This window comes from Coptis chinensis, chromosome 8 (assembly GCF_015680905.1).
Source record: "Coptis chinensis isolate HL-2020 chromosome 8, ASM1568090v1, whole genome shotgun sequence".
NCBI classification, from domain to species: Eukaryota; Viridiplantae; Streptophyta; class Magnoliopsida; order Ranunculales; family Ranunculaceae; genus Coptis; species Coptis chinensis.
The window spans coordinates 28,747,012-28,769,478 of NC_141463.1; the positions used below are offsets into that span (position 1 = coordinate 28,747,012).

At 36.6% G+C, this 22,467-nt stretch overlaps 1 protein-coding gene across 1 annotated transcript; it reads right to left on the reverse strand.

The window, feature by feature from the left end:
- Positions 1 to 2,297: 2,297 nt before the first annotated feature.
- On the reverse strand, positions 2,298 to 3,015 carry LOC147480953 (ubiquitin-ribosomal protein eS31 fusion protein). Its single transcript, XM_086575781.1, has one exon. The coding sequence runs from the start codon at positions 2,943 to 2,945 to the stop codon at positions 2,475 to 2,477; it is 471 nt and encodes a 156-aa protein (XP_086431907.1). The 5' UTR covers positions 2,946 to 3,015; the 3' UTR covers positions 2,298 to 2,474.
- Between the last annotated feature and the right edge of the window lie 19,452 nt (positions 3,016 to 22,467).

Sequence of the window (22,467 nt, forward strand, 5' to 3'; positions counted from 1 at the left end):
AGATGGTGGCAGCTAAAGTCGCTATAGCATTAGCACTAAATTCAGGATGGACTGAGCTTTTGGTAGAGAGAGACTGTATAGCAAGTATCAAGGCTCTTAATAGGAAAGATTGCGCTTGGCAGCATGAGAGTCTGAGAAACTATGTGCTTAGATTAAGCTCTTCCTTATCTTTTTGTAATTTTAAGTGGGTTAGCAGAAAAGACAATGGAGAGGCACACTTGTTGGCAAAATGGGCATACTACCAGTAGCAAGTGTGTCATCTCCCACAGTGCCTCCTGAACTACAATGTTTTGCCGGTATCGGTTTAAGTTTTATGATATATATATAAGGTATTATCGAAAAAAATATATATATATATTATAGACCGTGTCACTTGTTCTTAGGGTAGAATGATGTACTCAAATTCATCAGTAAAAGAAGAATTATGTACTTTAGTAACGAGTTTCATAATTTCATGTAAGCCGAGTCAACCCAAGTCAGACTCTAAAACACTTGCCACTGTTGCCAGCCATGCAACTCACGTAACAAGACCTGAGACATGTGTTATGTGTAAACCATATAAAAAGACAACAACCTCTCAAGCTAAAGACTGCATGACTCTTCTACAAATCTTAGTTTTTCCTCATTTAGTTCACCCTCTTTGAATAAAAAACTTGGTGGCGAGTAAAGCTAAAATAGCACATTCCAGCGCCTACTCACAGTCATAAAATATAACAAGTTTTCTGTGTCTAATTAATTTAAATAACAATTTGAGTGCAAGAATCCAGTTTTCATGCAGAGAACATCGGAAGGTTACATCTAAACAAGCATTGTAAGAAGTAAATCTTAAAACTTTTCTCACTAGTGTATCATGTAATCAAAAGAGATGAAGCACATAGTGTAATTCAAAAATCAAAACTTCACAAAACTCCAAGGGCTTGAAACGGCTTTTTGTCAGATTCCCTAGGTGTGCTAATATATGTCCCCAAGTAATTGGTTTCTTTCGAAAGATTAAGAGATTCAAACTTTGATTTGATTCCCTAGGTGTGCTAATATGTGTCCAAGTTATTGTTTCCCTAGTTTTGAAAGATTAAGAGTTTCGAACTATGATTTGATTCGAACTCAAGGGGGGTGTTAGAGTTGATGCATGGCGTTAGGTTTACCAAGTAACTCCTTGTGAAAGCCCTTCACGAGTCACAACAATCTACAACTAGCAGCCGCCTCAGGCCTCTTTTGACAACAGAGCCACAAACACATAATTAAAGCAGAAAACATAACAAATTCATCTGAAGTTCTTGAACAACAAATTCAACAGATTAAAAGTACTGCAAAAAAGTTATATTCCTCTTTCATTATCCACAATTAGTAACAAGAATGGAGCTTAAAAGTAGAAGGACAAGGTTTACTTGATGCCTACTCAACTCCAATTCCAGAGCACCAAAACTAGACTTGGGATGCTCACAAAACAATTCACTATTCCTAGTAAGAGATGCAACAAAGAAAAAACATAAAATCCATGAAACCTAACAAAATGAAGGTGCCGAGTGCTGACACTGAGGTAACAAGAAACACAAACTCTATTATGCCTACCTCAATTCAAGTATTAAATTGATATATTTTACTTGTTCAACTGTCAAAGCAAGAGTAACATACAACTCTGTCCCATTTCCAATTCTAGAACCCGTATAGCACCACAACCTATTGGACCAAAATTAAACAGCCAGAGAGGATGTTTGTTCACATCTCTGTAACAGAAATGAACTTGTGTGCAATTAAGAATAATATACCATACCAAAAAGAATGAAAGACACAAGTATAGACACAGACAAACAATATTCTATGTTTGTTGATGTACTACAAAAATGATGAAGCACGTTGGTGGTAGAATGTGCCCAAACCTTTATTGACAGTACGATCAAACTAGATGGCAAAATTTCTATTCCAATATACCAAAATCCTCAAGTAGTATCATGTACAGGATTTTAGTAATCCACTTTCTTAGTTGTAACAAAATTAGGAGACTTCCAAACTATGGCTTAATTCAATCCATCCTATTAATCTCCATTATCCAATAAGAGACATTGGGTCTAATCAAAACCCGCAAGCCACAAACCTATTTTGTCAGGAACAAGGTGTGCAGGTTTCCAAAGCAACAACCTTTCACGACAATCTACAACTAGCTTTCTAGCCTTCAAAAACAGCACGCATAGCCACAATCACACAATAAAAGCATAAAAACAAGTCCCATTTCATTTCAACCAACAGATTAAACTAAACCAGACAAACAGTAACATAAGCATCTAACAAAATGCCAAACATAACCACAATCATCAATCAACATAACAATATCTCAATAAAAAGGTTCCAAAACTTCAGTATTACCAACATAATTAAAAAGCAAAGGGTCTTAAAACATTTCCCACCTTAACAAAACATAATAAATCCAACTAAAGGTTCCAAAACCTCAATACCAACATAACAAACTAAGAAAAAATTCAGTCACCACCAGCTTTCTGATAAACATAAGTCAAACCACACTTACCACAATAATGCCTATCAAAATGATTAGCCATAAAAGTCCCAGCACCACATTCTTGATTAGGACATTCTTTCCTCAGCTTCTGAACCTTCCCAGAATCATCCACCTTATAAAACTGCAACACAGCTAGCTTAACCTTCTTATGCTTATGCTTAATCTTCTTAGGCTTAGTATAAGTCTTCTTCTTCCTCTTCTTTGCACCTCCACGAAGACGTAAAACCAAATGAAGGGTTGACTCCTTTTGAATATTGTAGTCAGCAAGTGTACGCCCGTCTTCTAACTGTTTCCCTGCAAAGATAAGACGTTGTTGGTCTGGGGGAATGCCTTCTTTGTCTTGTATCTTGGCCTTAACATTGTCGATGGTGTCAGATGATTCTACTTCTAGGGTGATGGTCTTCCCAGTGAGGGTTTTCACGAAGATTTGCATCTTCGATTAGGTGCTTACTGTTTTCTCTCTCTGCGCCTTTTTTTTTTTTTCCGAGGATGGTGAAGAAGATGTACTGATGTTTATATAGAGCTCTTCAAGGGTTAGGGTAGTCGTGAGTTTACGATATTGTCCTTGATCTTTTACCATTTTTGGAGTCAGGGCCCGGCCCAATTATCATTTTAATTTTAGGATGGGTTTGGAAACGAGAAATGGAATTCTAATGGAATCCGATTCTCATGATTATGCGAGAATTATGGTTGTTTGGCAAACTATGATAATTCTCGGTAATTCTCACTGTCAATTTTCCACATGTTGTTTGGCTGCTAAGAATTCTCACATCAATTTCCCAGACCATTTTTGTTAAATTTTTTTTGCTCAAGTATTTCACAAAACCAAAATAATAGTCATTCCAAACACAATGTATAAATGTGAAAATCAAATTTCATACATTACAACATATTATACATCGTCAATCTTAATTTATCTAAGCTAACATATAAAATGGGCATTGTCAAAATTATAGAATATCAATTTATTTCAAAATAGTTGCAACATAAAAATAAGAAACAAATGTCCTGTCATAGAATTTTTACGTACTTTAGACAGAAGTACATAAAAACTTGTTGAAATTACAAAAAAAAAAAAAAAAAAAAAAAAAAAAAAAAAAAAAAAAACTGACTGAAATTCAAAAATCAACTAAAAATATTTAAAAATAGAAAGGCATGTCTTCAATCATCAGGTTGCACTTGATCTACAATCTCCTCAGATAATTGGTTTTCAATAGGGGGTTCATTCTCAATCATTATTTTGATCGTTAAAAAATTCAGCAAAGTGTTGGTACAGGGGAAGTGATCTTCCAAGATATCGTAACAAGTGCCTTCTCTCCTGTTAAATTTACAAAATGTGTCAATCATATGTATATTAACTAAAATAGCATGTAGATAGAATATTTGTATATATAATTTGGTAGTACCGGCATTGTTGATAGAGAGCTCCAAATAGCTTCCTCGGCTTGAACTTAATTTACTTCATCATCCCATGTAAACCCTGCAATTGATATCAATTTTTGTATATCCTCTTTGATCTTTTTCTATTGACGAACCCTACCTGTAATACTGGGACCTGAGACGTCAATACTACATATGCAACTCACTTTATTGGCAATACAAAAAGAAATAATTCTAAAGCCCCTTCTATTTATGTTGTCTTCCAACTCTCTCAATGTGTCCACCAAAACAGAGTTCATTTCAGTTGTCCACATAACATGACGATGTGGTAGGAAAGTTGGCATACCTGTCTAAATAAGTATTAACAACAAATATTTATATATATAAATATTTCATATAACTAAATAATGTTTAACAAAGCAAAACACAAACACTAATAAACAACCATCATTAGTACATCAATTATTTCAAAGACTTAATAAATTAAAGAACTACTTATTAGCCTAAGCAATGTAACCATCTCCTAACGCCAGCTAGAAATAAAAAGTTTAACGAACCTAAAAACCATAAATCCTAAATGTTAAACAAGTGTTTTCCACACTACTTTATTCTACTAAAATGTAGTTCCTTAGTAGAAACCAAATGCCAACTAAAATTGAGTTGGATATGGCATCGGGTTGTAATTAAACTTCCTAACGAGCCATCGTTGACGTTGATGTTCGTCCATATTGAGAAACATTCTTCGCTTCTCAACATCTTGAGCAAACCACTCCATAGCTTCAATTTTAATGTCTTCATCCACATCAGCAAAGACTTTTAAAGCTTCCCTCACAGGAGCCCAAAGAGAATCATTCATTTCATTTGTCGACTCCATAGCACCTGCAATGCGACCAATTTCCTTACGCATTCCAACCATCTCACGTTGCACCCCTGCAATCACAGACCGACGACCCTTTAGTTTGTCATTTGGTTGAGCAAGGATTGGGTTGGATGAAGACGAATCAGGAGTAGGCGGCATTGTGTCTTCATCCCCAACATTATCATCGGCATCCTCCATGTTCACATTATCTTCTGTATCATAAGCATGCATGTCTTCATCAGCCATGGTTGTAGTTGTCTCTCTCAAGCCATTTGCTTGATCATTCCCTACCACTTCAAGAAGTTCTGCATAATTCTCAATTCCCTTGCCCTTTAGTTTTTTCAAATGTTTCCTTCCTTGTCAAATATGAAATAACAAGTGTTAAATGTTTACTTCTTATTAGATATTGGGAAAAAAAAATATGACACGTAATACATAAAACTAATACCTTCAAAGCATCAGCCCAAACAGACTCATCAGCAGTAACAGTTTTCTTACAGTCATCCCAACCAAAATCACTCAAACCTAGTAATTATTGCACTCTGCTCACAATTTTCTTCCATGTCTTCAAACGGTTTCTAGCATTGGTACTCGTGATTTTCATTATGCATATGTGCAACACATTGTTAACCACTGCTGTATATGCTACAACTTTCCATCCCCCTTGGCCTTTGTTACCAAGCAACAATTGTTCACGCAACGTGTCCAACATCACCTGGTCCATCTGGTCATTCCAAAATAAACGACCAGATTGTTGAAACTTTGGTCCAGATTCAGATTGGGATTCCATACATATTTAATAAAATAGTCAAAAATGTATTCATCTAATTTACAACATAAAATTAGTCATATTAATTATTACCCAACCCCAACAAATAAATGGATAAAAAATGAAACCAATCAAGTTCCTCAAAAAAAAAAAAAAAATACTATTAACATACCACAAAGATGAAATTCATAAAAAAAAATTTATCATAAAATCATATCATATAAAGACAAACTAATTATTTCTATGAGGGGGCCGTTCATTCCACATTGTCGTTGTAAGTTGATTCCTAAAATTTGTCCAATCATTATTTGGTTCAAGTGCTGCAATTGCCTCCTGGTCATTTACTAAATCATTGTGTTGCTCCTCAGGCTCGTCTACCCATTCATTGCCATTATCATTTGGATCATCATCTAGTATTATGTTATGCAAAATACAACAAGCAAGTATTAGCTTTATCTGTGTATCAACAGGATAAAACGGGGTTGTCCTCAAGTAAGCGAAACATTTTTTTAACAGCCCAAATACACGCTCAATCACATTGCGCAAAGATGAGTGGCGATAGTTGTATAACTCCTTGGCTGTTTCTGGTTCTCGTCCTAGACGTTCAGCCAGATGATATCTAGTCCCACGATAAGGCGTCATAAAACCAGGAGCGTGTGGAAAACCCGCATCACCAAGGTAATACTTGCCTACGAATCGAATTTAGGAAAATATATGTGAACATGAAATCGATTATATATAATAAGTTACCAAAAAAAAAAAAAAAAACAGTTGAGAGGTATACCATTTGGAACAATTAACTTGTCTCTAACTCTTGTTACAGAGGATCTCAACATCCTACTGTCATGAACTGATCCTTCCCACCCAGCTAAAATGCATGTTATCTTCATATCAAAAGAGCAAGCAACCAAAACGTTATGTCTAATATCACCCTTTCGGTTGCGGTAACGTGGTTGGTCATCTAAGGGTACCATTGCTGCCATGAAAGAATCGTCTAGTGCACCAACACAATCCTATAAGAAATTTAAATGTGAATGGTCTCTAAGAATTTGAGTGCCCTTAAACTTTATGATGTACATAACTAATATTTACCTTGAAATATCTCATGGCCCAAGGTCTTGGGTGTACACTACGACCCATTTGTGGAGAAAAACTTGCACGTGCAGGCTTCACAACTTATTTTCCAAGTTTTAGGATAGCTCGCAAGACATTGTGAAAATGTCGATGCACTGTTTTAGAAAATCTTATGACACCAAATGCACTGTGCCTAATACGTGTGTCGTGGCCAACAATGAGAAGGAATAGAGCCACTTGCTCGTCTACAACAACCCACCTACTAGATTGCAAACCCTTCCCTTTAATCGTGCACACAACCTATGAAATGCAAACCTATTCATTCTGAGCATGTCATGACAATTGTTATCACTTTCCAAGTAAAGCCTCCTAAGAATTTGATGTATCTCTAAATCCCTATTCCTAGATGGTTCTCGATCTATGTATACAATAGACAATCCAATCTGATAATAAATCCATGCAACAATACAACAAATCCATGTAATAGCTTGGTAATCGTTTGTCATTTTCCTACATTTCCAGAGTATATATACAAAAGTAAGTAACAAGTTGTGAGGAAAAAAAATGTAAACAGTAGAGCATATCATCACTAATTATTTGACTGCAATATTATTTACTTATTATTTAGTAAGTAAGTAACAATGTGTTTTCGTGCAAGTTGAACTATATTGGACTCCAACCTTACTCTGCTTATTTTGTGCCTGGGAAGGAACATTTGAAGATGTGGATCCCTGCTGTTTTCCCGACTGGGGGATGCTTTAAGTGACACTTTATAGGTTGAAACATCAAGACACAGACTGTTTACAACAAGAACCACAAGAGAGTGTATGTTCGTCATTTGTCATTAAGTTACGTCACTAAGCAATCATGTGCTAATAGTGACGGAAAGTGAGATGCTTGCCTACTCATGATCGAAGTTTGATACATTCTCTAAATAATAACTCATGCAGATGACTGAGATGAGTCAACATATATATATGGGTGACTTATTCAGTAATAATCCCCCAAGACACTCCAAATGAAAACTAGACTTAGTTTCTAAGCTTGATTGACTCATAGTTATTGAGTGTTGATTATTATGAATTATGACAGCCATTTGAAAATCCTTTTTTTTTTTTTTTTTTTTTTTTTAAATGATATAACAACGCAAGAGGAAGAGTTTTGGAATCATCTTGAGAAGGACGACAATCTAAACTACAATATCCATAGTCTACCACCCAACATTCCTTTGCTTCCTTCTAAAGGCATTCTTCAGCAAACCTTCCTTGCTTCTCTTTACAATCTTCAATAGACTCAGCATGCAATCATTATACAAACCACAACTACTCCATCTCTCTCAGTACTTATATCTAGGATTAATTCAAATAATAAGATAGGAACTATGATCAGGAATAACAAGGTTATTGTCATCATTGGTTTTCTAATAGCGAATTTCATACAGGTTTCATATTCTTCTATTGTATCCGTGGGGGATTTCAACAAGGATTGTTGGTGTGAACTAACAAATATGTCATACTAGATAACTGAAATAACCTTAATACAGTGTAATAAAATTGAAGGGAAAAATCACGCCAACTTGAATACAGAGAAAAAAAAAGACCAAAGGATAAGTAGTAGTACCTGCGAGAGTATCACCATTACTACAAAACGATTTTCGAACCTGCGTATCAACGAAGAGAAAATAATGAAGATTAAAGAAGACTTTGTGTATAACGAAGAAGAAGACATACAATGATTTTTTTTTTACAAGAATAAAACTTTACTGTACCTTGTTGGTTTTAAGTATTATAGACTATAGAGATATTGGCAGTATAAAAACAATCTTCAAGGTCATACCATGGTCGAGGGAAGACCATAAATATAGGGGCTACCAAGTGCAAGTATAGAAATACCCAGCTGCTAGAAACTAATTATGTGATAATTGGTCATTATTGCCGAAAGGAAAATCAACATATAGTTGGTGTGAACTAACAAATATGCCATACTAGATAACTTATGGTAACCTTGCAAGATCATACCTAAAGGGGAAGCAGATTACTTTAATCGAGTAATCTCAAATTTTCGTGGGATGATATGGACTTCTTAACTTAGTTTATTCTAGAGTTGATAGAACTTATAAGCTTAATGACAGCAGACCTATAGGGGAAGCATATTACTTTTCTACGTAGGTGTCTTAGTGAAATCTTATGTTCAATTCCTACAAAAAGTGAAGATAGCAGGTCGCTAAATGGAGTATGCTATGTTCTAAAAAATACAACTCAGTACGAGTCTTCTTTCTCCATTAAATTTGAGTTTCTTCAAAGCTATTTTTACCAACTCAGTCCATTTCAAAGCTATTACTATTATTTTAAAATCTCTTGCCCTTGTAGAATCTTCAAACCTGTACACTAATCAGATCTGTCACTAATTTTTTCCTAAGCTTCACATCACCATATCTTCTTGAACATTTCCCTTCGTTGATACTACTACTCATCTTTCAGATATGTTTTACTATCAGTTGGGTTTAATAAAATGCATCAATAAAGCAATTGAGTTATTCGTTACTATCAGTGTAATTAAGTAACCTTGCAAATTAGGATTAACCCCCCACCCCAACCAGTGTAATAAAATTGAAGGAAAAAATCACGCCAACTTGAATACAGAGAAGAAAAAAAAGACCAATGGATAAGTAGCAGTACCTGCGAGAGTATCACCGCTACTACAAAACGATTTTCGAACCTGCTTATCAACGAAGAGAAAACAAAGAAAATTAAAGAAGACTTTGTGTATCAACAAAGAAGAAGACATACAATGAATTTTTTTTTTACAAGAATAAGACTTTACTGTACCTTGTTGAACTTGTTGCAAAAAAGAATATGTTTGAGGTAGAGGATGAAGCTTGGAGAGTGGAGTTGTTAAATAGATTTGAGCGTAACAAACCCAACTATTCTCGGCAACTAACTTCGCGAGAATTCCCCTAAAATCTTATTCCTGTTTCTCACTCAATTGGGTGCGACTTCGAGTACAGCTGAATGTGGTAGTCCTATTCTCACGAAAATTCTAATTCACGCAGTTGTTTTTACCAAACAGCCCATGAGAATGGTAATACCCACCAAAATCAGTTAATATGAGAATTCTCAAGGTTGCCAAACGCACCCTTAATTGCAATATGCACTTTCCTAAGCCTCGTTATGAAGGCCAGTAAGAGCATCTTTAATTTTAATAGTGAAATCTGAAATTTAGCAACATTTTCAATCAAATAAATCAGCAAACATTTGATGAAAGGTGCTGCAACTTCAATCTTCCCATCTTACCTTATGCAGCAAATGGCGCGCCACTTCAAGTGTAGTTTGGTACACTTCATGCATTTTGCACTCAACAAAAAAATCCAAGTGCCACTTGGCAGTGTCGGCCCTAAGACAGTCTACACAGGTGGGAGGTTTGCCCCCCCCAAACTCATGACTGAAAAAAAGCCTCCAATCCCACCCCATGCCCAAGACATAGTTCTCTCCAGTGTTCTAAAAAACGCTAGGCGGTAGTCGGGCGGTGGGAGAGCGCCTAGTGCCTAGGCCTTCTAGGCAGTGCCTAGACGGGCTAGGCGCTAGGCGGTTTTTTTCCTAATATATATAGTAATATACACATATACTACAAGAAATAAAGAAAATCATTTACCATAATTCAAAAAATAAACACAAACAAAAATACTTATTACAAAAATGTGTAATAGTTGAAGAATATTGACTTCATATAAAAACATACTCTTTGTTACAGTGACATAATTTACATTAGACTTAAGTATTTTAAACTCATTTAAATCTTAAGCCTATACGGGCCTTTATTTTTTGACATTAAAAAAAAAAAAAAAAAAAACTTGACTGGACCGCCTAGACCCGCCTAGCCCGCCTAATCGGTCCGCCTAGACCCGCCTAGTCGGTTCACCAATTTTTTAAACGACTAGGGCCTAGGCGAGTTGGTTGGACACCGCCTAGGCGGCCGCCTAGACCGATTTTTAGAACAGTGGTTCTCTCTATCATACTCAAAGTCTGTCATATATTTATAATTCAAGTTAGTATTCCCCAATGCATTTAGGTCCAGAATAGGTGCTCACCACGTCCAAATCTCATTAACTTTGTAAGCCCACTTTGACCTTCGATTCATTATCCATTTATTTCACTTGCTCAATAGTAAAACGATAAGAACGAAATCCCACAGATTCAAACCTAACAACTAAATGTAAAATTGCACACTTCAAACGATAAGAGCATTTGCAATGCAAGTCATAGTTTTCCCCCCCTCTATCACCGCCACCTCATCACTTTTCACCCCTCTTTTCACCAACCCGGTGAAAAACAAGGTGAAGTTGTGCAATGCAGAGGTGATAAAAAATATTTCGGACGGGATGTTGGATTCCGCCGGAGGTTTTAATCTGAGGCGGAATGTAACATCCCGCCTGATATTTTATAACGAGACAGGATGTAACATCCCCGCCCGATAGCTCAATATCAACGAGACGAACGGGGCTCCATTTTCACTTCATTTCCAGCCAAAATTCCGATTTTGTAGCCTCCATTAACAACCTTTGAACACAAATTTCCATTCATAATGACTTCTCCACCCCCCAACCCATCCCCACCAACCTCACCACATGTAGAGCATTCCCGATGGTTTGGAAATGTTAAAATTTCCAAAAAAAAGGGGCAAAAAGGATCATCGTCGAGAACGCGTAATGTGGGTGAGGAGGACGAAATTGAACTTGGGTTTAATTTTCCACCGCGTTGTGAAATCGAGGACCACCCACCATTAGCGTCAACATCGGTCCGACACGTAGCAAATCGAGTGGCGGAATCTCAAGTAAGTTTTTGATTTTTTTTTTATGTTAATTATTATTATTTATGTTAGTTTATATCAAGTTTGTTGTTGTTTGAATTTGTCGTATTATTTTAGTTTGAATTTGTATTAGTTTATATTAGTTTATTTTAGTTTGAATTTGTCGTATTATTTTAGTTTGAATTTGTATTAGTTTATATTAGTTTATTTTAGTTTGAATTTGTCGTATTATTTTAAAAAAAAAATAGTTGTAATTATATCGTATTGCGTGTTTGTTGAATGTAGGAAGTACACTTATGGAAAGTGCGTTGTGCACTTTCAAATGTTGTGTCGTGGTGGCGTTGTATGAAATCAAAAACGGATCCTAATTTTGTCACGGTTACCGATATTATATCCGCCACACCATTTGGGAGTTTTTTGAATTCTAATTTGGGACAAAATGATCAGGCGTTGTTGTTTGGGATAGTTGAGCGGTGGTGGCCAACTACCCACACATTTCATTTCCCATGGGGTGAGCTTGGGATTACCCCTCTTGATTTCACAATGCTCACGGGTATCCCAATTGGTTATGGAGATGCCGTTCCTTTTGATGAAACTTAAGAGGTTTTTACTACGGCGATGAGTTTCTTTGAAGGTTTTGATTTGGTTGAAGATGATGAGCAAGACGAGTTTTTGAGATTATCGGCTGAGCAGTTTAAGGGAGGAGCTATAAATATGAGTTGGTTTACTTCGAGATATTTGAATAGACTCAAGGAGAAGCCGAAAGACTATCATATTGGTGAGGAGTCGATCACTTAGTATGTACGTGCCTTCCTCTTCTACTTTGTTGGTGCGGTATTATTTGGATATCCGATAGTTATTTACGTATCGGGTGGATGGCGGCCCTCGGGGCGTAGAGAGGATGTGGGATTATGACCGGGTCAATCCATCTTGGCATACCTTTACCGGCTAGACCTCGCATGAGTTGAGACGAAAAGCCGCTAAAGGCAATTTGTGCGGCTTTGTTTGGATTATACGGTAAGTCTTATTTATTAAGTTATTGTTTCATTTCATTTATTTATCTAATTATTAATGTTGACATGTTTATATATATATTGATATTGTATTTTATCTATTGATGACAAGATTGGTGGTAACGAGCATTTTCGGTGTGATGCATCCTGTGTTGAAGAGGTTGGAAGAGGATGAGACTCATGACCGATTCCACGTATTCAAGCATGGGGGCTTCATCGAAGGCAGAGGGGTATGGGGACCTATCACATAATATTCATAACACTCGTCCGCCAGATTGAGCTTTTAGGAGCTAGTCGAATTGAGTGGCAACCCCGGGCCGGAGTCCTTCATCTTCGGACCCTTTACGCGGATATTCCGGATGTTCCGAGAACGGTGAGTACCGTAGACTATCATATATGTGTCATAGAGCAAGGTTTCTTTCTCGTGGCCGAATGATACTTATAGGGTCGATCCACTACATGGTACCTTGGGGACGGATGTTGGCGGCAAGTATCTAGAGAGATTGTTATACCTTACCCACCACCTATGGATATGGACAAATGACCTCGATATTCTTCCCCTTTGTTCTTTCACACTATAGAGCAAACCCAAATGAGTGGCCGACGCATCGCCTTTCGGTTTTACGGCGACTTATGACTTATATTGGAAGAGGGTTGGTCGAGGTCTCTCTTGCTAGGGTGCGTTATACCGGGGGGCACCAATTTTGAAGGGGTTACTTCGGAGCATTGAGGCCCGACATTCATTTCCCGGGAGGAGTGGAGTTGCCACGATCCACAGCCAGGTGTTTCATGATATTCAGATGCATAAAAAGAACTCCCACAGATATTTGATGATGATGACCTTTGGCATTGGAGCATGATTACTTCTCAGGGGCAAGATATGAGAATACCTATTCTACCAGTAGATGCCGCAGTGGTAGCAGATTTGTCAAGATCTGACCGAAAGCGCTTAGCCGAGGTTAGTATGATTTGAATTTATTTATGATTTGTTATTATTAGTATTCACTATAACCCCTAACTTGCATTTGTTTTGTTAAACAGGATGAAGTAAGGTCAGAGCTCCTTAACTACAGCTCTCTCAGTTATGCCATGCGTGAGTCCTTCATGGAGTCCTCTCGTCGTAGTTTTGAGTGCTTACAAGAAGAACGTAATCGAACTTTGCAGCTTCAGAGACGTGTGCAAGAGTTGGAGAATGCTGGAAGTGGAGTACCTCAAGCTCAAGCTCAACCAGAGAGGCGACAACGACGTAGGGGGGAGAGCTCTTCGACCGAGCCTTCTCGTAGGGGGAGGAGGTCTCAGTAGATATTTTTTGTAGTTTGTAATAACCGCGTATGCGCCATTACTTGTCTTATGGCGTTTGGGATTGTTGTTTGTAATGAATTTTTGATTAGCAGGTTTTTCTTTGATGATTTTTGGATATGAATATGTCATTAAACAAAGGAGGTTATGTCCAATTTTTTTTAGAAATTATAAGTTAGTTTTTTTACCGAGTTTCTGTGTTAGACTTGGGTGTTGTTCATGATTGTTGTTTGTCTTATTTATTATTTTCAAAGTATATTAGCAGGTTTTTGATATGAATATGTCAATAAAACAAATGAGGTTATGGCCAAAAAAAATTAAAAATTTATAAGTTCGTATGTTTCCAAAAATGGAACATTCGTTTCGCTCGTTTCACATTCGTTTCACTCGTTTCATATTTGTTTCACTCATTTCCTGTTTTTGTTGAAACAGAAAATTTTTAGTTTGGAATATCACTCATTTTTGCACAAGGTGAAGTTCTGACAGGTTCTGACAGGAATAGTGTATGGGGATGCCGAGACGGAATGTAACATCCCGTCTGGGTTTTTTTGACCGAGACGGAATGTAACATCCCGTCTGGTTTTTAAGCCCTCCTCCCTGCACATTTTACTATTCCAAATAATGCAATTTTATGGAGGAATTATTGAGGGTACATTTGGATAGACATTTGGATACAATGTGTTGTCACTTGGAGAGTGAACAAAAATCTAATAAAATGTGTTGTCAATTGGTAAGTGGACCAAAATCGGAATTATTGAGGGTACATTTGGATAGACATTTAGATACAATGTGTTGTCACTTGGAGAGTGAACAAAAATCTAATAAAATGTGTTGTCAATTGGTAAGTGGACCAAAATCGAAGTATCACATGTGACCTTATCATATGTGACCTTACCTTTCATATTTCGTTTTACTCTTCTTTCTTTTTAGATCAAACAAACAACACGACCATCTTCTTCCCCCCACAACCAAGCTAAAAATAGGAAAAATGTCTAGAGAAGAAAGAATTGCATATAACCAAAGGTTATGGGGAGGATCTAGTAGTAATAGTTCGTCTTCTGGTTTCACCGGGTCGTCTTCTGGTACTTCTGCTGAAGATGACTACATGGAAAGAGTAAGAGATGAGCATAATGATATGATGAGGCGAAGGAGGAGGAGGAGGTTGCAGTTATTATCCACTGCTGGGGCATTAATGACTCAAGCAGCCATTGAAATTGAAGATGTGGATACAGACAAACGCGGTGGATCCGCGGAAGGGCGAGAGTACACGTTTAGAGATGGTGGTGATTTCAGTAAACAAAAGATAATGAGGGATTACTTCACAACACCTTGTAGGTGGCCTCCTCATAAGTTTAGACGAAGGTACAGGATGACAAGAGAGCTTTTTATGTATATGTTGCATACTGTTGCATCATTCGACGATTACTTTAAAGACAAGGTGGATGGATTGGGTCGGCAAGCAATTTCTGGGTTACAAAAGGGACTTGCCTGCAGTTGCACAATTAGCAACCGGTAGTTCTTCCGATTCAACGGATGAGTATTTACAAATTGGAGATTCCACAAGCAAATGTATCTATGAAGCGTTGGTGCAAGGCAATTATCACGGCTTTTTGAGGAAGAGTACTTGAGACGACCAAGTGAGGCGCATTAATCGCTAGGATATTAGCTGAAAATGCGGCAAGGGGTTTTCCAGGAATGCTTGGATCAATCGACTGTATGCACTGGGTGTGGAAGAATTGCCCAAGTGGATGGGCTGGAACACATGTAGGGTACAAGAAGGAACCAACTTTGATACTTGAAGCCGTTGCGCACAAACATTGTTGGATCCGGCATTGCTTCTTCGGCCTACCAGTTCGCGATAATGACATTAACGTGTTTCATCGTTCTCATGTTTTTGAATCATTAGAGCAAGGTGAGGCTCTCCTGCTGTTGCATTTAATGTGAATGGTAATGACTATGATATGGGATATTATCTTGTTGATGGTATTTACCCAAAATGGGGCACATTTGTTCAAGCCATTCGTTATCCAAGAAATAAGCATGAAAAGATCTTTACTCAACGCCAAGAAGCCGCAAGAAAGGATGTTGAAAGGACGTTTGGAGTTTTGCGGGCACGATGGCATATTGTTAAGGCTTCGCGTTGTCATAGTGTTGTTGTTCTTGGAGATATAATGAAGGCATGCATTATAATGCATAATATGATTGTTGAGAATGAACGTGAAAGTGGAGTTTGGAATTGGAAAGGTCGAGGAAAGAAACAATACCGCGCTCTTTCGGGGAAGATGATGGTTTTCATTTTGTCTATCGATGATTGAAGCAAGAAATAAGATCGAAATGAAGTTACACATACTAATCTTCAAAAGGACTTAGTTGAACATGTTTTAATTGGTGGCATTGAAGAAACAGCCAGATCCGGTACCAATTTATGATCCAAATTGGTCGGATCCAGATGAGGGAGAAGGAGGCAAAATTTAAAATGGAAATGAAAATGTATTTCCTATGTATTTCCTAACGTGAACTATTAAGTTCCAACGTATTTCCTATGTATTTCCTATGTAGTTCCTAATGTATTTCCTATGTAGTTCCTAATGTATTTCCTATGTAGTTCCTATGTATTTCCTAATGTATTTCCTATGTATTTCCTAATGTATTTCCTATGTAGTTCCAACGTATTTCCTATGTATTTTCTAATGTATTTCCTATGTAGTTCCAACGTATTTAATCAGTTGTATTTTAATGAACTATATTACAATGTATTTTAATTTTATTGGTAATTGTATTTCTATGAAAATAATTATATTGGACAGAACATACATAGTGCATTAATTAAAAAAAAACAGTTAGATAAAAATACATAGTTCATTAATTAAAAATACAATGAAATTAAAATACATAGTGCATTAATTAAAAAGACAATTGAAATTAAAATACATAGTGCATTAATTAAAATACATAGTGCTTTAATTAAAATAAAATACTAGATAATTAAAATACATAAGCTTAGTTAGAGCTAGAACCACCTCTAGCCCTTCCCCATTCAGCACGTATTTCAGCTTGTTGTTGCTCGATTATAAAAGCGGTATCGGGATGGAGGACACTTGTATCGGTCGCTAAAATCTTAGCTTCATATTGCATCTTTTGAAGCCGATTTTTTTCCAATTGAACCTGATTTTTTTCTGCTTGAATCCGATTTTTTTCTTCTCTTGCCATCACAGTTCTTTGACCATATGCAAGTTCCCTTTCCCTAAGTTCTAAGCATTTTTGTGTTTCATTTGCATCCTGTGAAAATGTATCCTCTAAACGTGTAAAGTAACCCTCCAACATACCAATTGATTTTTCTTGGTTCCTTTTGGACTTGGCTTTCTTCGATCCAAGAGGACGCTCCATTTCTTTTGGACGCTTCTATTTCTTGAGAACCCTCCAATTCAACTCCACCAATACTTGGTGAATTAGAAGTTGAATCTTCACCATCATTTTTTGCGACCTTTTCCCTTTGTGGGGCGGCTTGACCTTGCCTCAAAAACGTTACTCCACTTTGGATTATCCTTGAGTATAACGTAACAATGATCAAGTAAAAAGCCGATTTTTCTTGTAGTTGGTACGCCATCCTTGCCTCGGACAACTAAAAATGGTGGTAATTAGACTAAAATAATCACTAGGACTAAGATAATTAAACTGCAATAATAATTAGACTAAGATAATAATTAGACTAAGACTAAAATGGAAATAATAAATACACTAAGATAATTAGACTAAGACGGAAATAATTAGACTAAGACTAAGATAATTAATAAATTCCAAATTGACAACGCGTTGTAATTACCCGGCTTTGTATTGTTGTACCACTTGCATGTCGAGCCTCCACCGAGATTCACAATTGCAACAAATTTGTTCATCATTTTTGAAATATATTTCCACCTTCCGCTAATTGGATCGGGAGACCTATTCGACCCACGTGCTTGATTGAACTCGTTTGTTACACGATTCCAAAATCCTTTTGCATTTTGGAAAGCACCAACAATAGAGTCTTCACTAATTTTTATCCAAGCAAGACATAGAGCTTGATCATCGGACATGCTAAAGTGAGCTCTCGCTTTTGCTTGAGTGCTACCACTTGATTGAGATGCTTGAGTTGATGCCATTTGATATTTGGTTTTTTTAAGAACTGATTTTAAAGAAGAAGAAATATGAAGTTCTGATTGTTGGAAGTGTGAGTTGAAATGAAACAAATGTTGTATATATACCAAAGTTTTTATTTTGACCGTTTTTGACCGTTTCGACTTTTTGACCGTTGGTAAACTAGCCGTTAGGACTCGGACGGGATGTTGGATTCCGATCGGTGATTTTTGTAATCCGCACGGAATCCAACATCCCGTCCGGTTAACAAGTCGGTGAAAACTTCGGTGGAAGGTTTCACCTCGTTTTGAACTGGGGAAAATTATCACCTTCATTATCACCCTGCATTACACAGCAGTTTTGGACCCAAGTAGGTGATAGTTTTCACTACCCCCTCTCTATCACCTGCATTGCAAATGCTCTTACAAATCAAAATTTTATGCTTTACCTTACAATTTTTTTATCTCTATCTATATATACAGATTACTCCAACTTCTCTGGTTGACTTACAACTCCACTTTCCGTTTTCACTTCTCACACTTTGTCCTATTTCTATTATACTTTTTACCTTTAAAATAAGTTTACCTTTTTGAACAAGACAGATGCAACTAAACATTTTTCTCCTATAAATTGAGAAATATATATTTTTTGTTTAATATAGACCCCATTTTAGGAACTCGCCTAGGGTCCCTACAAACTTAGGGCTGCTCCTGCCACTTGGACAGTTGGACATGAGTTTTTAAAGCTCGTGCACCACTTCAAAAACCGTTTGAGAATATTGGAAAAGTGAAGCTAATCTTATTTAACCGCACTACATTTTGTTTTTCTGTTTTGTACGCCAAGGTTGCCGATAATTTAGTGTTGATAGATGATTGGTGAAGGACAGAAGAAGATTTGGTGTTGATGTTTGAGTTGGTATCACCATTAAAGGTGCTCTAAAGCACTAATTCAATTGCATTTTGAATTAGACTAATGGTGTATAGCTAATTAACATACTATCAAATGCATTAATTAATTCAGTTATGCAAACTACTATTGTTAAATAGATAAGCTAGTAATGGATAATTTAGTATGTGCACCATGGATAATCGGTCACTAGCTTTGAGCACATGGCAAAGCCACTTTCCAAGTGTCACAAGAGAGAGAGATTTTGTTTTGCTTGTTTTATTTGTTTAATTGGTGGGGCCCATAACATAGTTTAAAAAAACAAAACAAAACAAAAAGAAAATAAAAAAAACGACAACAAATTTCAGACACTGTGACAACTACACGACTAGCTCTAATGCGCTGCATTATATACACTAGCAAAATACACGTGCTCTGCACATGAACAATACACAAAACTTATTGAAGAGAATGTGAACATAGTTATCAAGAGGAAACAGAAATGAATCTAACAACAACATCTACTGAATTGAACCAGCTTTGTTAAGTAGTTGTAGCCTTTTCTATAACAAATTATATATTTATCTGACAGAATACTTGGTACAGTTGTTGGCCTTTTATCTACCTGGTACATTTCAAATTCATTATAATACATACAAAAAGTATGCCTTTGGCACTCAGGTTGTCAGGTTGATACATAATCTATGCTAATTCCTGAGGGTAGTTAGTAGTGGAAGTGAAAATTACGCTTATGCCTCTGCAGAAACTTCCTGAGAAGATTCCTGCAAGTTATTCATTTGTATGTAGCTACTCAGGCTGTATTGTGAGACTTCAGATCCATCAATTTGTGCCTCTTAACCAACCTTGCAAGTGAAAGCAAGATGCATATACCAGAAATCAAGCTACCCTAGTTTCTCTTGAGTCGCTTTTTCCCTTGTTGATCATATCCTCAAGTTCCTTAGCTCGGCTGGTGATACCATTGCTAGCATAAGCTTTGATCATGGTGTCAGAGGTAATTCTCATTTCGGCTTTACAACCTCTCTCTATCATCATTTTCGATGCCTCTTTCATCTCTGCGAGGCAACCCATTCGCCCATATGCATCAAGCAGACAATTGAAAAATGTAGTATCTAACGTTACATCTGAGTTCTCAATGAACCTTAATACGCTTCCAATATTCAATTCTCTGCAGATCCTGCTCCCATATGCCTTTACAAGCGAGCTCAACGTGATGCAGTTGGGTTTGATTTTCTCACTTCGCATCAACCTGAATAGGTACTCCATCTGCTTCAGATCCCCTGCCCTCCCGAATGCATCTATAACCACATTGTATGTAGGTCACAATTGTCCATGAGAAGTAGTACTTTTGCATGTACTCCATCACAACACTCATTTTCTCATAGCTCCCAGCCTTCCCATAGGAATACAAAAGTATATTGAATGTCTTAATGTCAGGACGGATACCGGAGTTCTGGAACTTCTCGTAACAACTCTCCATTGTTTCGATCTGTCCACTGCCACCAAAGGCTCATAGTGTTGTGTTCATGGTCCATACATCAGGCTCACATTCCCGCTCACGGAGCATCTCCATGAGTGTTGATTCCATCTCCCCACATATTTTAACAAAATAAACAACAAAATCAATACACCGAATCACTTAAACTTTAAGAAAGCAAAAAGCTCGAGACTACATAGACTAATACAAAAGATAAAAAAAAAAAAACAAAGAATCCTGCCAGGATACCTGCCTGCTCGTCCATAGGCATCAATGAGAGTGTTATATGTCACATTGCTAGGCTTAATTCCTTGGAACATGATACCGATTCGCTGGATAATCCAACAACGCAGATGTACTGGGTTTCATTTGGAGTGTGTTCCTGAGCAGCCTATGAGACGCTTCTCCTAAATGAGGTCCAAAGATAGCTCCCGACACTTGCGGCCTGTAAAAGTAGATACATAAATGTCGCATTCAATTAATAGTGATTAAATCCAGTCAACCAGTGTATAATGTACAATAATGGGTTAGTCAACTTAATCACCATTGGAAACTCAATATGTCCAAAATATGACAACACGAAATCAGATCGTACCAATATCTAACAGTGTTTTGATTGCATGGGAGAATTTTCAATGGTAAACCCGACTTTGTAATATGAAAATATTCGAGCTAGGAGAATCCTGATTTTTCACTTGCTCCAGTTCTCCAATGGAAGTACCGAGGCAGGGGAGTTACGATACATACACTTACTATCACATGGAAAAGTCCCCACTACAAAAGAGATTTATCCATCCCAATCATTTTCTGAAGCACACTACACCATAACAGGCTATTTGCAACGGCAAAAAACCGTTGCGAATAATTTTTGCAACGCTTTTTAAGCGTTGCAAATAGGGCGCGTCGGTAAAGTGTTGGAAATATTTGCAACGGTTATTTACCGTTGCAAACCAAATTTTCCAACGGTTATTAACCGTTGCAGAGTGACAATTACTAACGGTTAAAAAGCGTTGCAAACCAAATTTTCCAACGGTTATTAACCGTTGCAGAGTAACAATTACTAACAGTTAAAAAGCGTTGCAAACCAAATTTTCCAACGGTTATTAACCGTTGCAGAGTGACAATTACTAACGGTTAAAAGTTTAATGTAGTTTGATTTGTAACGATTATTGATGATGCTTTAATATATTTTTTTGCTTTGCAACAGTTTACAACCGTTACTAATTTGTTGATATTGTAAAAAAAATTATTTTTATTTTTTTCTTGCCCTAAATTTGAACCTCCTGGTTTCATATAGAAACAAAGAAAATTACCAATGCTTTTGCAAATAGGACGAAAGAAATTAATCAAAACAGGAGCATTTGTATTATGGTTTGATGACTAAATCTCAAAAGATAGTGAAAGAGGTAAAAGAAACTACCTCATCTATACAGCAACCAAATAAAAAATACAATTTTATGAAATCAAGTAAAATAATGAAATCAAGTAAAATACAATTCTATACTCCCAAGCAAAGTTTTGTACATCCTGACAACTTCAGCTCCCTATCAAAGATGACAACAATAATCCACAATCCTTAAATTGCCAAATGAAGTCATAGTGCAACATGAAGATGAACAAGAGCTGCGAGAAGAAAAACGAACCTTCTCATATACCTGTAGTCAGAAAATAAGAAACCTTTTAGGCCTTGTATAACTTTTTTAGTAAGGAAATAGACAATGGAACTATATGTATCTTTCAGATGAAAGGAATGGCCAACTTAACCAGTTTATCATACTGACCAGGCGGACTCACCCAACAATTTCTCTTTAGAAAAACCCCTTGATTCTTTTCTTCTTCACAAAGTTTACAGAGTTTATCAATTAGTGGTAGAAGGTTTCTCAATCTTTTTCTAATTTTCTCTCTACACTTTTATTAAAACTAATTACTTTTGTTTCTCTCCCTATCTCTCTCTCTCTCAATATATAATTATATATATATATATATATATATATATATATATATATATATATATATATATTTGTTCTCATTGTGGTTTCTTTTGAGGGGAAGTTCTTGGTGTGTAAAGAAATATAATATATAAGGTATTGAATAGAGTACACATAAAGTGGGTTAAACAATTTTTTCAAATACTTGATATAAATGAGAGCTTTCTTTAGATATGTTTTGGAACCAAACTAACCGATGAACCGACCTGAAATTTTTGGTTCAGTTTGGATACCTGAAATCGTGACCCCACTCTGAAATGCAATGTGCTTC